The 14,110-nt window shown below is 50.0% G+C and overlaps 1 protein-coding gene across 1 annotated transcript; it reads right to left on the reverse strand.

Moving 5' to 3' along the window:
* Window positions 1-920: 920 nt before the first annotated feature.
* On the reverse strand, window positions 921-14,066 carry NCSTN (nicastrin). Its single transcript, XM_074853391.1, has 17 exons — window positions 13,910-14,066; window positions 13,547-13,651; window positions 11,974-12,097; window positions 11,343-11,461; window positions 10,130-10,275; window positions 9,791-9,941; window positions 9,221-9,330; window positions 8,279-8,431; window positions 6,783-6,887; window positions 6,523-6,600; window positions 6,205-6,374; window positions 4,831-4,933; window positions 4,481-4,576; window positions 3,899-3,986; window positions 3,614-3,765; window positions 3,113-3,325; window positions 921-1,610 (listed from the first exon to the last, which is right to left on the reverse strand). The coding sequence occupies exons 1-17, from the start codon at window positions 14,034-14,036 to the stop codon at window positions 1,488-1,490; spliced, it is 2,163 nt and encodes a 720-aa protein (XP_074709492.1). The 5' UTR covers window positions 14,037-14,066; the 3' UTR covers window positions 921-1,487.
* Window positions 14,067-14,110: the final 44 nt, after the last annotated feature.

Consider the following 14,110-nt stretch of genomic DNA (forward strand, 5'->3'; position numbering starts at 1 on the left):
ATACCTTCGTGCACAGAAACAGTCTACTTGAGTAATTCTGGGGAACTGATTTTGTTCTGACAAAGTTGGAAGGAGTCCAAAGATTAGGAGTTAGAGGCTATGAAAATCCTTATTGTAAAGACAAGATATCTCCATGTAAATTGAGATACGAGTTTCTTCAGCATTGCTAAGAGAAATGAAAATAAATCAGGCACAGAAACATTCCATCAAGTATCAGGAGCAGTTTCCTGATAGCAGGATGCATTAGCAAGTGGAAAAAGTGTCCCTCGGGGTAGCACTGGAAGTACAAGGTCTGAATTACTTTAAAACTCCTGAGTGTATGCCCAGTTGAGAAAAAGACTTAAACACAATCGCTGTCGTCGAAGAAAGGGAAAGCAACGTCTGCTTTAGTGCTAGTCAACTCTGATTTCTGGAATCAATCCTCTACCTATTTTTGAGCTCGTCGCTTTGGACGACAGCACTACCACACCTTCAAATCACAACTGCTGAAGAACAAGTGAATTTTCATACAAAAGAAACCAGGAATATTCAAGTGCCTGGTCGGTCACAACCACTGGCCCTGAGAGCCCAGCCTGGCTGGGCACTAAGCAATAGCATCGAAGGAAACAAAGATGTAACCACGTTTATTATACCAGCGCCTGGGGATCGACCGGGGTCAAGGTGCCACCGTCCAAAGCAGCACTTGGAGCGATCAGCCACCCCTGCCTTGGAGAGCTTACAGTCTAACCAAGGGAGTTAACTCCCTGTCCCGTCCGAGGGCACAACGTCTTTCTTTTGTCCAGCTGTAAAAAGAATTCAAAGTTTCAACGCGAGTCAAAAACCAGATCAGACCAACTCTGTTTCTCCCGAGACCAAAACATATTGCAACACCCAGTGGTTTTGGTCCTTTTGGCAGCAACTAAGACAAAACAGGCAATGGGTTAATTTGTAGGTGGAGATTTTTTTAATTAAACAGAACTATTTATATATATACAAAACCCAGAAGATATTGCACCATTAAAAAAAGGACATTTTACACCTAATCATCTGTTAAACACACCTTGCCCTCCCTGCATTGTAGTATACACAGATTCACAGCGACTGTCGGACATTAACAGGCAGCCTGTGCTGTCGGACACCACGGAAATCTGCTGGTCCACGTACATCCCAGAGAAAATACCTTTACCCCTTCCACCCTGGCCTTCATTTAGGGAACACATCCATCATGTTGTCGTCTCAGGACCAATCCTCTCAACTCGCTCAGAAGGAAGGACAAATTAAAAAGAAAGGCTTTGGGAACTTCTCTGTCACAGTTTCCTCAGGGCTTGGTCGGCACGGTTTTCTGCGAAAGTCTCTCACGTTTTAGGGTTCAGTTCCCAGAACCCAGCATGGAAGCTCTGGAGAGAACCATCCGCGTCCCTATCCAGAGAGAGGGGCAATTCCAGTGTAGTTTTATCTTTGACAACTGCAATCCAAGGGCTAAGACTCCTCAAGCCCCGAGAGCATCTTCAGTAAGCCACAGCCCCAGGGTCCCGTGGGATGCTAAAAAGTACATCCGCTTTGGCGTTGATAAAATACGTGGTGAGGAGAGAGAAGATCAGAATGGCAATGCCAACAACCAAAGTGATTATCTAGGAAGGGATGAGAAACACTTAGCATCGTCGTTACAAACACAGACCGGCAGCACCTCACAGAATTTGCATCGAATGGGGGGGTCTCTGTCAGAAAGCTACAGAGGCCAGTCCCCCGCTGAGGCACAATGTACTTTGAAATTAAAAGAAGTTCTGAGGACCTTAAAGCCTCAGACAAAAGCGACTGCCAGACAGGCTCGGGTCAGCTTTCGCCGTAGTTATCAGCGGCGCACACAAACCAATGTTTAAGAAGAAAGGGAAGGAAGTTGTATCACGGATAAAGAACCTGTCGTGTTTCTGAGTGGCCAACGCAGTTCGCACAGATTTTTGGCAAGCATGAACTGTCATCTCCTCCGGCAAGGAACTGTAAATGCCTTCAACAAGCACAGTTGACAGCAGAATCAACATCTGACAACAACCTCTGCATAGCTGAGATTACCTCCTGCTCAGCACCTTTCCTGAAGCCTAAACGCCAGCCCAGCCCAAGGCCTCGCTGGATTCCTTCCCGTCACCCCTTCCCCTTGCACGGCGGAACTGCCGTTGCCTCTCCCCTGGGTATCTCAGGACAGTCCCCACGCAGCGGCCAAACAACGCCGCTACAACTCTCTCAGTGCATTTTCTATCAGGCCAACACTTCAGGGATGGCTGGGCTCAAACTGTGCATCTCCAGGGCACCAGTATCTACTGGGCTGTAACGGGCCGAGGGACACAGGCAGGGCATTGTGTTTGCCCGAGAGTGTTAAAAAGGCCCAGTGCCACACAAATAAATTGCTCAGATTTCAAATAACCATCCGAGAGATGCAACAATTGCCTGGGCTTGCATGGCCTTTGGGTGGCTTGGCTAGCACATGATGATGACAGTGCTGAGTGCTCCTGACAGGGCATGACATCATGAACAGCCAACCAGAGGGCATCAAGACAGGCACAGAGTCCCAAAGTGACTCCACACTTAACCCTTATTCTGCTGGCACTTAAGCCACATCACACCCAGCTAAGGGCTGCTTCGAATCCGAGACACTGAGCCAACAGCAGCTTTTGTTCGTGCAAAAGTTATTTCTGCGCTGTTGAGAGGGGGTTCCAGCTGCAGGAAGGAAGATCTGGGCTGCACATCGTTGCAAAACACCTTAAGCCAGACTCACTGGCTCTGCTCGCCGTGCTTGGGGAAGGGGTTAAGACTCCTGTCACTTCTATCTTTTATTCACAGAGCTCAGCCTGCTCATGGGACTCTTGATTATTCTGCAGTCTCAGCCTCAGCGACACGGTGTTAACCCCCAAATGGCTGGAGGTGGCAGGGGTATCCCCAGTGCTGCATTCTTGGTTACCCCTTTCAAGGATCAAAGCCTGTTAAGGCCAGAAGTTAAGGCCAGACTGGGCAGCTCACCCAGGATGATGGCACAAGATCCTTTAACAAACTGAACTGTTTCTCCAGCTGTCAGGAGACGTTATTCAAAGCTAGCCGCATTTTTTTCACTACCTTCTTTTTCAGACATGTACAAACTCACCTCTAGCTCCTTGCTGGCTACCAGAAATATTCGGGCACGGATCTCTTTCCACCGACTCTCTGTCCACGTGGAATACTCCGTAGACCCCCACTGCCGCAGCTCGAAGGCAGGAGAGAGCGCTTTGCTCAGGCGGACAGTTGACCGGACACAGTAGGGGACTCGCGCCGTTGAGTTTGGCTCCAGGGAACCCTGCACCCAGGCGTATTCATACAGCTGCAGAGAACAGCAAACAGTCATAACCAAATTATCTCCTCGCTCTGGAACCTCACCCGTGTCTCTGGGGAGAGAGAGAGGGGCTCTACTGGCCGTTCTCACTCTCAGGGGATCTTTTTGCCCACTCCTCCCCTCGGGCACTAAGACATCTCCTTGTTGGAGGAGTTTCCCAGTTCTCCCACGTGTTATTACGAGCAATTCCTAAGCAGCTTTCCTCAAAAGCAGAAAACCAGCGAACTGGACAGCAGACCTATTCTTACCTATCATCCCACTCGAACGGATACTTACTTCTTTCTCACTGCTGGGTGTTTTTTCAGGGTTCAGGCACTCTTCCTTGGTGAGGTTCACAACCGTGCCCGTGAGGTTGGCCAGGACATACTGTACAAGGTAGGTCGTGTTCACAGGGCTGGAAACGGCGACGTAATGTTGGGGAACATCACCTGGAACAGTCAGAGAAATGGGATTGGCAGGGAGATGGCCAGAAGCAGCGTTAGTATGGCGTGTCAGAAAGCTGCCAGGTAACATATGGGGTCAAACCCATCCCTGTGTTCTTCCTCCCTGTGTTGCTCTTACCCAGAATTCCTTTTATGTCTGGTTTAATGATGGACTGAAACCAGGAATTGTTCATTTTAATCAGAAACCCATACAGCATTCGAGAGACCTGGAAAGAGATGGAAATTGGTTTATACGAAGAGGAGAGAACAGCTAGACCTCTCGAGACTATTTGGCTGATAGATGTTTCCCTCTACAGGGGCCAAGAGCACAGCAAAGGAGAGACTATATGTCACAACTGTATGTAATTCAGGAGCGAGCTGAGAAAATTGGGTTTGATTCCAGCTCCACTGACTCCTTAGCTGATCCCTGTGGCACACATTGCCATTTCACCTCAGCTTCCTCTCCTGCTTTGTGGAACGAGGGTAAAGGAGCTCAGTTTTGTGAAGCTTAATGTCTGCCCTGAGATCGAGAGGCGAGGAACTAGAGAAGGGTGAAAGGTTTTTCATTCAGCTGTAGTGGGGAAAGAGAGAAGGGGGGAGGCAAAGCCCTCACGGAGACAGACAGGACAGCATGCTGTGTAAACACATATAAACAGAGACAGAAGGGAAGTACGTGAGGGCTCATCAGAGATGCCAGGGACTCAATTCCATCTGCTCGTACCGTTTTTGGATCTGCCTGAATAGCAGAGGTGTTGTTGGCTCCCCCTGCAAGCCGGTAGAGAGCACGGGCGACCACTGTGGCAACTTCTGCCAGGGACTGCAAAGGAAGAGTGCTCTGTGTTAATCAAGATAGGCAGATCCAGCAAAACAAGCAAGGAGAGCAAGCCAGAACCTACACATCCATCAAAACGCTTACATCGTGGAGTGCCTATGGCCTCCGTCGCTGTACAAAGCACTCCCACCTTCCTTCTGCCCTTTCAGGAAACAGCTTTCCCCTTCTCCCCATGACCCCGCTTCTGTCTGCCCCATCCACCCCAGATACAGCAGCTAAACAAAATGTCAAGTAGGAACCTTGGCTGTGTCTGTGACATACTCCAAGGTCTCCTCAGGGCTGAGCCCCTCGGGGTACTGCATCCGGATGTTCTCGGGAGTGTCGTACATGCTCTGGTAGTATCTGAAAAGAAGGAGGCAAACAGAGGTTGGGGAGGGGCAGAAAGAAACCACAGGGCATGGAATTCAATTCAGAGTGTGCCTAAAGCAAACAGTGGGAGCAGTCTCCTGGGAGCAGAGATACAGCCCTGCCAAAGCACTGCCCTGCCACACGCTCCTTAAACCATTTAATGAGGCTTTATAATTAACTTGGCCCTTCCACAGCTTCTCCCATCTGAGGATCTCCAAGCAATTTACAAGCTGTGATTAGCTTTCAGGTGGGCGACAGCCCAATCTATTAAATGGGTAGAGAAACTGAGGCAAGGACAACCCGTGCAGAAGGTCTCCTGGGAAGAGGGCTTTGATGCAAGTCGTGCCAGTGGATTTTATTAATGTCTTATCTTGTAGGCGGCGAGGAATTCCAAGTGAACTCTAGGAGAGATTTACACCAAAGCATCTGCAGCACACGCAGCTGAACTGGGGACTGGGCTGAGAGCCCACTGCATGGTCTGTGCACCTGACATCCCCAGCCAAGCTGGGACCGATCCCCCCGTCTAAAGATGGGTCACACAGCACTGAGTTGTGCTTTCCCCCACCCCAGCTCTTCCTACCCCTTTAGAGCAGGGCAGATTTAGAGGTGAAAGGGAAGCTGCTTCCCCTCGATTGCTCCAGAAACAGCAGAGAAGGATTCTCGGATTCGATTCTCAGAAAGAGCAGAGAAGGATAGAAGATGAAGGGAAAGAGACCATCTGAAGAGTTCAGGAAAAAGGGGAGAGGCATCTGTCTGTCCTCTGCCCCACATTTCCACTTCCAAAGTTGAAGAGGAGCAGGGGATCCCCAAGGACACGCTGTAGTAGGGTCATGTGGGGTGAATGAAAGTGCCCTTTCCAATGCCCAGGGCTTTCTGCCATCACAAATAGAAAGCTATATTAAAAAAAAAAAAAAAAAACCACAACCAAAAAAAAGCAGCTAGCTTCTGGAAGAACAGATGAGGCTTAGGCACGCTCAGTTGCCATTTGCTCACCTCTGGCTTCCAGCCAGCTGTGGGGAACATTTTCTGTACAAAACTGGATTTCTTTCGGTTGTCAGAATAATTATGTTGCGCTTGTTCAATTACATGGCACATGTTTGCTCCTCCGCTCCCCCCAGACTGCGGCTCTACATGTATGTTGGGCAGCGCAGCCCTGGCAGAGGCCTTGCAGGAGCTCAGATGCCCTCTGCCGGCTCCGCTGCCTCTGGCCATGGGCCGGCCTGTGCCCGTGGGCCAGCCCGGGCCCGCGCCCCCCGCAGCAGTACCTGTTCTGGAAGGCAGTCCTGTGGTCGGTCAGGACCACTCCGGGGATGTGCCGGGCCCGAAGGAAGCGCTGGAAGGACGATGGGGGAAGAGGCTGCGAATATCCAGCCTCCTGCAAAGTCACATTCGCTCCCACGCTGCTATTACTCAGAATATCTAGCAATTTTCTAACCTGAAAGAAGAGCAAACGGCACTGTTCTGCTGTTCTTTTGGGGTGTAATTTCTCTAGGAAGCGAAATACGCACACTGATCAACTGCAGCGGGCTAAAGATCCCACAGCATTTCGGCGAGATGAACGACTACAGATTGCTTTCTATTACCTGCACTTCAACAGATTCATTCATCCGAGAGACGGGGTCTGTGTGCATCCACAGAATCGAGTCATTCCTTAGAGCCACCTTCAAGAAAAAAAAACCAAACCACCGTAAGTACGTGATTGGAAATCACTGAGTCTTGCAGAGCAGGGAAATCCAGTCCAGGGAAAAAAAAAATCAAACACAGTGAAAGGCTGGCTGGGAGAATCACAGCTAAATTATCACCGAGAAAAGGGAATAAAAAGGTCCCCTAACTTATCCCACACCTGATTCAACTCCACAAATGAATGAATGTTGTCCAAGCGGAGAGGAAACTTGTCTTTTTCCATATCATACACCATGCGTGAGCTGCCAATGTAATCAAAGGTCTCCTGCAACAGAGAAAAAACTCGCACATGAATCACATAGGGATAGCTGCCTGGCACACAGGCAGCAGTACCGGAGAGGCTGAGGTGGACCAAAACCAAGAGATCAAGGGCTGCACCAGGTATTTCTGAAGGTTCACATAGCCTGGCACACACCAAACGACCAAAGTAAAGATTACACTGTGCCTAGCTCCAAAGACAAAGGTATTGTAGGAAGGGATGGAGCAAAGGACAAAAAGGAAGGTAAAGAGCAAAAAAACAGGGGACAGCTATTGAATTCCACAAGCAAGAAAGGCACAGAGGCAAAGTCAGACTTAAGTGAGCATCGATATCTAGCAAGATACTGTTACTGCAACACCAGAGAGGCGTTACTGTGGCAGCCTTTACTCTGGCGTGTCATCCTCTTTGTTTTTTGGCAAGGAGGACAGCAAGTGGGAAAAAGGGCAATTTTCCATTCCAGGAATTAAAACATATGAAGCTTTCCTGAAAGGAGGGGTGGCCGTTTCCCTGAGGAAAAGGGAGGGAAGGCTAGATGACAGACATGAGTTTGTCAAGGGAGCTGCGAGAAGCCAAGCGCTGCCTGGGGAAGAACAGGTGTCCCCAGGAAGAGAATCCCCAGGACAGAGACGGGCACCAAAGTCGGCCAGGCACCAGATCTCCCCTTTGACCAATTTACAGCCAAATCTTATCATTCCTCTTATATCCTGGGAGCAGGACAGAAGAGTGTCCGCTCCAGAGCGCCGCCCGCCCGCCTCCCCCAGGGAAATTCTGACTCAGGATGTATGTGCTGAGGAGGGTGAATGAAGGGAATCACATGGCCACAGCATGGGGCTGTGGGAGCCAGTTTCACAAAGCTGCACAAAAGAAGCCATCAATGTAGATGCCTTGAGGGGAACATCAGCTGTTGGCCATCAGTCCCTCCTCCACACGCTTGTTCTGCCTTTCCACAGCTGCCAACTCCAGCGCTGGGCTCTCAGAAATGAGCTCCATTTCGCTGTTGTCAACACATATATTTTTAATCTAGCCTTTTCTGGGCTTTATTTCAGAATTTAAAGCCTGGCCATTGCAGTCCATCCTGAAGAGGGGGTGAGGCAGAGAACAGACATACAGACAGGCACGCTGGGAGGAGACAGGAGGGAAAGCAAAGTTTGAGTCATTCATCCAGAATGAACTGTGGGGCAGAATATGGGTTGCCCCAGTGGATGCTCCATCTGCTGCTGTTATCCCAGTGCAATTAAGCTCCTGTTCTCACTGGGGGAGCGGAGAGAACCACGGTGTGGGGATGCAGACAAATGACTCTGCACAAAGAGTAGGGAAAAAGTTCATTTGCGGGGAGCCAAAGGCTGGTTTGCTATCTTAGAACAAGCCAAATGGTGGAGCGATGCCACGGCTCTTACCCCTTGGAAGAAGGTGAACATTATATTCCTTTGCAGCAAATGAACATCTGATGCTTTATGAAGGGCTTCAGCGGCAGCCAAGTGGGTCACAAAAGAAGAGACAGCGCTCTCTGCCCCGGGTGCAATGTTCCAGAAGAAGGAATGGCTGTCAATCTGCAAGCATGAACAGGAGGGGTAAGAAAAGCACACGCAGACAGAGGAATACTGTATTGGGAAAGCAAATCTATCACCTCTCTCTTATCCACTCATCCTGCTGATAAGGGAAGAGCCACAGCACCCCGCCTCATGAAGCTTAAAATACCAGTTGTGCTGCGGTGGCAGTCGTGAAGCCTCAGAGCCCTGCCACCACCCTGCCCTGAAAACTGACATTATCAACTGGGCCAGAATTTTAATGCTATCATCCCTGTTCAGCACCAGGCTCTGACAAAATGGAGTTTTGCATCTCTGGAGGGCGTAAAGTGACTGTAAACCAGACTGCTAGACAGGGAAGTAAACCTCTTTCTCAGCTCTGACTCTGAGCTGCTCGACACGCAACAAAATTTCCATGTGATTCAGCCCATCCCCCCCCCCCCCCCCAAAATACAGATGAGCCAACCACGCTGCCTCCCTCTCTGCAACACTGCAGAGAGTGAAATATATTAAGAAAGCATAACAGACTATTTCTACTTGTGTGGTTCCATCAGCGAAGACAATGCTGAAAAAAGTCTCACATAAGAGAGAAAGAAACAAAATGCAGGTGTCCTTCTATTGAAACAACAGGTAAACCCACCAACTGCAAGGCTCGTACTTGCAGAAATACTATAGCCAGTCAGATGTAAAAGGTTTGGAACATGGGAAGAAATGAAAAGATATGAGAAGTATATTCCCATGAGGCTCGAAGCCCACATTTTCCCAGAACCCTTCCAGTCCACTCTCTACAAAGCAGGATTAAGAGGTACCTACTCGTGTAGCGACAATAATAACTTCCTTCTCGGCATCAACTTTTCCGGAGGAATTGATAGGTTGCAAGGTGCTCCACACGTTGTAATCAAGAAGAGGATCACATACAACCTCTAGGAAGCAGAAACAACATTGCTCGAGTTGAGACTACAGCAGTGACAAGAGAGAAATGAGCTTTCTGGTCAGCTGTAGCTCATCGGGGGTTCTATCAGAGCAGCAAACTTTGCTCAGCAGGGGTGAAGTCCTGGCCCCAGGACAGTCACTGGCAAAACATTCACCGGGACCAGGATCCCAATCCACGTACACACAGTCTAACGGAGCAGTTCTTGCTGATCTACGTAACAGATATTAGGTGTTTTTCAGCATCAATCCTACATATTATTTTCTAACCTGATGATAAACATAGCCCAAAACTCCTTACCACTTCAATAGGTTATTTTGAAAAGGCTCATCTGGCAAGCAAGCCTACAGCAAAACTCTAAAATATCATTTCTTTTGCACAACTGTATTCCACCTGGGTTTTTACCACCAGCCTTATCCCAAATCATAACAAGGAAAGAGGAATCTGCTCACCTGGATTAATGCTGAAGGTGCTTTGGAGGGAGCTGCGTCTCATGCAGGTCACAGTGCTGGTGACAGCATGCATGTGGGAAAAAAGCTGCATGGCACAGAGAGGGTACTCGGGGCCAGATCCATCACGAGGGACGTTATGGTCTTGATAACACTGGATGGAAATAAAAATCGTTACAAAACTTAGCCTTTCTGTAACAGCGTTGTGTACTGCATATAAAGTCGGACCGTACATTTTTACTGTAGATTTCAGCATCTAAGCTGAGAGAAAACAAAACTTCTGCCTCCTTGCCTGAACCGTGCAGCCACTCCCCTCTCCTACTCGTTGAGGAGGTGTAGTACCTGCTTAATAACTTGCGTCTCGTTGGCATCTTCGAGGAGAAAAATAGGGAAGTCAAAATCCTCATACGAAAGCCCACTCCCCACAGGATTCCACACAGTCTTATTGCAGTGTGCAAACTGAGGGCCGTAATCTTTGGAATAGACACCTGGAAAGAGAAAGAAACGGGCAAATCTGAGCCTGCAAGAGAATAACAGACTGCAGGAGAGGTAGGGCCTGCTGAGAAAATAGCAGCAAATCCAGAATGAGCACCATTATGGGCTGAGGAACCAGCTGACAAAAGCTTGGAGAGATGGAGTTGGTGACTGCATGCGGCAGAGTGGCGGAGACAGAGCGCTGTGCCACGCAGAGAGAATGAGGAACAAGCAGACTCAAAGGCACCGCGTGCCAGGAGGCTGGCGCGAGCACGCCGCGAGCATTTATCACACGCTGAGCGAGCGGAGGAGGCACACAGAGAAACATCATCCCTCAAAAGGAGGAACACACCAACCCACGTTTTCTGAGCTCATCCTGTGCTGGAAGTACCCCTAAGGCATCCATAACGTGCCAATCATTTTAACACCTCGATACTGTGCAAACAGCAGGAAGGCAGAGACATGACAAATGCCAGCACAACAAACTCATCTCCAGAGCGTACACGGCATCCTTCACAGCAGCAAGCTTTGTGCAAACTACACAAGGTGTAGCAATTTCTCCCCTCGAAGCGCGATACAGTAAATTTGCCGCATGAAAAAGCAGGGAAATGAAAACCTGACTGAAACCACAGGGGGAAAATCTGGGAGGCAGAATGTCGTTTTAAAGAGTAGTGCCGGGCCCAGACAGAGGTTAACACACACACGCCGCTCAATCCATGCAAACACAAGGCGCTTTCGTGATCACGTGTGGACAAAATGCAAGTTTCACATGTTAAAGAAAGAAAACTTACAACAACCCTTGGTCAGGTTTAGCTCTTTAGCAGTTTAACGCTGTTTTAGCCAGCTTATCTAACAGCCTTCCCCTAAACCCCTGTCCCAGCCCTTGTTAAGGGGTGATGAGATGCCAGCTCAGACCAACCACTTTGAAAGAACATGCTGAGCCTGTTACTTTAAACACCATTTTGATATTAAAGCGTAGCTGTGATTTCAGCCATCCTTTGCACTTCCCTCTTTGACCATACAACGTAAAGGCACCATTTCTCTTCCTCTCAACAAAGATAAAGACTTAACATTTCCTTACCAAACCCATCATTGGGGCACTTCAAACCAGGAGAGAATCCCTGGGGAGGGCTGGGCTTGGCAATGGCCACAGCAAGGCCTGACACTCGTGAGGTCCCCTTCAGCTGCAGCATTACCCTCCTGGAAGAGAGAAAATACGACCGAAATGATGAATTCGTTAATGAAGAGTTACAATTCGAGACATGCTAATGCTGATGTACTACAGTCAAGCATGTGATGATGCTTTTGGTCAAAATAACCAACACGTCCCTTTTTCTTTATCTTCTCAGAACTGTATAGGATTATGCACGCAGCAACAAGCAGAAAACTTCAGCCACTTCTTTCCTGCTCTGCCCAGGAAGAGACGTGACCAACCTTCATAACATTGTTTGATGAACTTTAGTAACTGCTACAGCGATGGCATGAGAATTTACACTGAGCAGAGCAGCAAAGCAGCTCGTTTAAGAAATAAACTCAGGCACTAAAACACAGTAAACCCACAGATGGCTCAACCTCGCTATACTTCAGTGCAGTCAGGGCTGATTCTGCCATCTGTAACTTGAAAAATGACATTTTCATCACCAGATTAGGGACCTATATTGGTCTTCTGGGCTCCAGTCACCCTGGGAAGACAAAAACTGCTGCTGACTGACCTGTTGAAGAGGTTCCCATCCAGCAGTATCATGTAGGGTGGGTGTGGGCCATCAGCAAGCACCCAGTTCAGGTCCTCCTCCTTCTCAACCACATGGATCACCCCCGTGTCTCCGCTGATGGAGGCTGTGGAAAGAATGTGCCCTTCGTGTTTCACAGCGATCTACTTTGTTCACACCCCCAAACCACCCCGGGATAGCAGGGCAGTACGTCAGTGAGGGCTTCAGGGAAGAACAAGTCATGGGATTAGAGGGCTGGAAGAAGCAATTTGGGGGAATGACATCATTTAGCTATAGCAAAGCAGAAAAAGAAACAGTGGCTTTTAGTTGGGGGGGGGGGGGGAAGCTGAACAGCCCAGATTAGGAGCTAAGCGCTCATGATTTGAAAGCATCTTTTGTTTAAGCACATCAAAGCACTTAAGGATCTTCAGCTAACTAAGCACTAAGAGTCTCCTGCGACTGAAGAGAATAGGAGGAAATTGAGGCCCTGAGACAGAAAGGTACTCAGAGGAGACAGGACCTGCCTCAAGGACCACAGTGACAGAAGCAGTTTAGTGCTGCCCCTCAGCAAAGAGAAAAGATGGCAAATTCAGAAGTTGAGAGCTCAGAGACAGCTCAGCATGAGGCCGGGAGGAGCACAGGGGGCTGTGACAGCAAAGGGGACTAGCAACAAAGCAGGTCTGCTGCTTGCCATCACGCCCCGTCCCAAAGAAAACGGATGATGGACAAAGCACTTTCAGAAGAAGCTACTGATAAGAACAAGCACTTTTGTCAACACCCAGTTAGTAGCTGCTGTTATTGTCAGAAACTGCCTGTGACCGGGAAGGCAGGACAGCGTAGGGCTGTCTGCCCAAACACTAGGCTCACACAGAGGGTGGAAGAGGAGTCAGAGAACCTTGTACCCTCGGTTATCTGGCAGACCGAGTGCAGCTGTGCTGCCCTGTAGTGGCAGCTGACCACCTCTGCTGCAGGGAGTGGCTCCATGTGGAAGCAAAACTGAACTGGAAATGAGAAAAACACTAACTCGGACTCACTTCAACCAGAAAGGCTGCTTGACTAGGATTTCCTTGTCTATCTTCTCACAGTCACACTGTCCTGCCTTCCCCATTTCAATACGACAAAAAAAATATCTTACAATGTTAATGAGCACTGCACGAACAGCTCAGCCAAACCCTCTACTCCCTTCAGACATCACCTTCTCACTTCTTCACTCTCTCCTCCCTTTCTCTCTTCCCTTGTTAACCCCTAATGCATCCGGCAGCACTCACAGCTTTGCCTCGTACCCCTGAAAGCCGTGGTGTGGTTTTGCCCTGTGTGTGCACTGACTGCACAAGCTCAAACGCTGCTCTCTACCTTAGCAGGGATTTTCGAGGTCTGTAGGCACAAGGTCTCTCTAAGGTCTCCACCCCTCAATTGAGCAGAAACAGGTCAGCATATTCAGCGTTATTGGAAAAGAGGGCCGAGAACAAGGGCAATACTGATCCAGGCAAGCCCAAGAGGAGAGCTGCATCACCCCTCATCGCCCACGGCACAGCCCTCCCACGGAGCAGCTCTGGGGCCCCACAGCTGTACTCACACTGGCAGCCGATCTGGTGGGTGGCATTCAGGAGGCGAACGCACGGCGCCGTTTTGTTCAGGGGGATGTAGATCTTCCTCTCCACAGAGTTCCCCTGGCAGGAGCCTGGGGGAAAGACACAGCCCCACCTCAGAGGGGGACAAACCAGGGGCTGCCCGCATCTCAAAACGCTCTCCCCAACTCGGGAATGGGGAGGAGAGATGAGCCCCTCCCCAACTGAGAGTGGGACAGGCGAAGGCTCCCAGCGCCGCCATCTCAAAGGGGACCCGAGGCCAGACCCTCCCTCCCTACGCCTCAAGCCGCGGAGCAGCCCCAAAGCGGGGGAGGCCGGGCCTGCCCCGCCCCTCTCCCCACCAGCCTCACCCGCTGCCAGCACGGCGAGAAGCAGCCCCCGGAGCAGCCCCCACCAGGCCGGGAGCGGGGCCCGGCAGCTCCCCACGGCAGCCGCCATCCCCCGGCTGCCCCAGGCTCTCCCCACCACCGCCGCCATCTTTCCAGCCCTTCCGCTTCCTCCGCCGCGGCCACGCACAGGCGCCGCCGGAAGCCGCTCTGCGCCGCGGGAGG

The sequence above is a fragment of the Strix uralensis genome, chromosome 32, assembly GCF_047716275.1.
Source record: "Strix uralensis isolate ZFMK-TIS-50842 chromosome 32, bStrUra1, whole genome shotgun sequence".
NCBI classification, from domain to species: Eukaryota; Metazoa; Chordata; class Aves; order Strigiformes; family Strigidae; genus Strix; species Strix uralensis.

Bases quoted from the DNA above. Each gene is read 5' to 3' on its own strand.
- NCSTN (XM_074853391.1), bottom strand. From the start codon at position 14,036: ATGGCGGCGGTGGTGGGGAGAGCCTGGGGCAGCCGGGGGATGGCGGCT. The intron at 6,601-6,782 runs GTGTGGGATAAG...TTTTTCTTGAAG, and splicing joins CATTTGTGGAGTTGAATCAG to GTGGCTCTAAGGAATGACTC. The intron at 3,987-4,480 runs GTACGAGCAGAT...ATCTCTTTCCAG, and splicing joins TTCAGGCAGATCCAAAAACG to GTCTCTCGAATGCTGTATGG.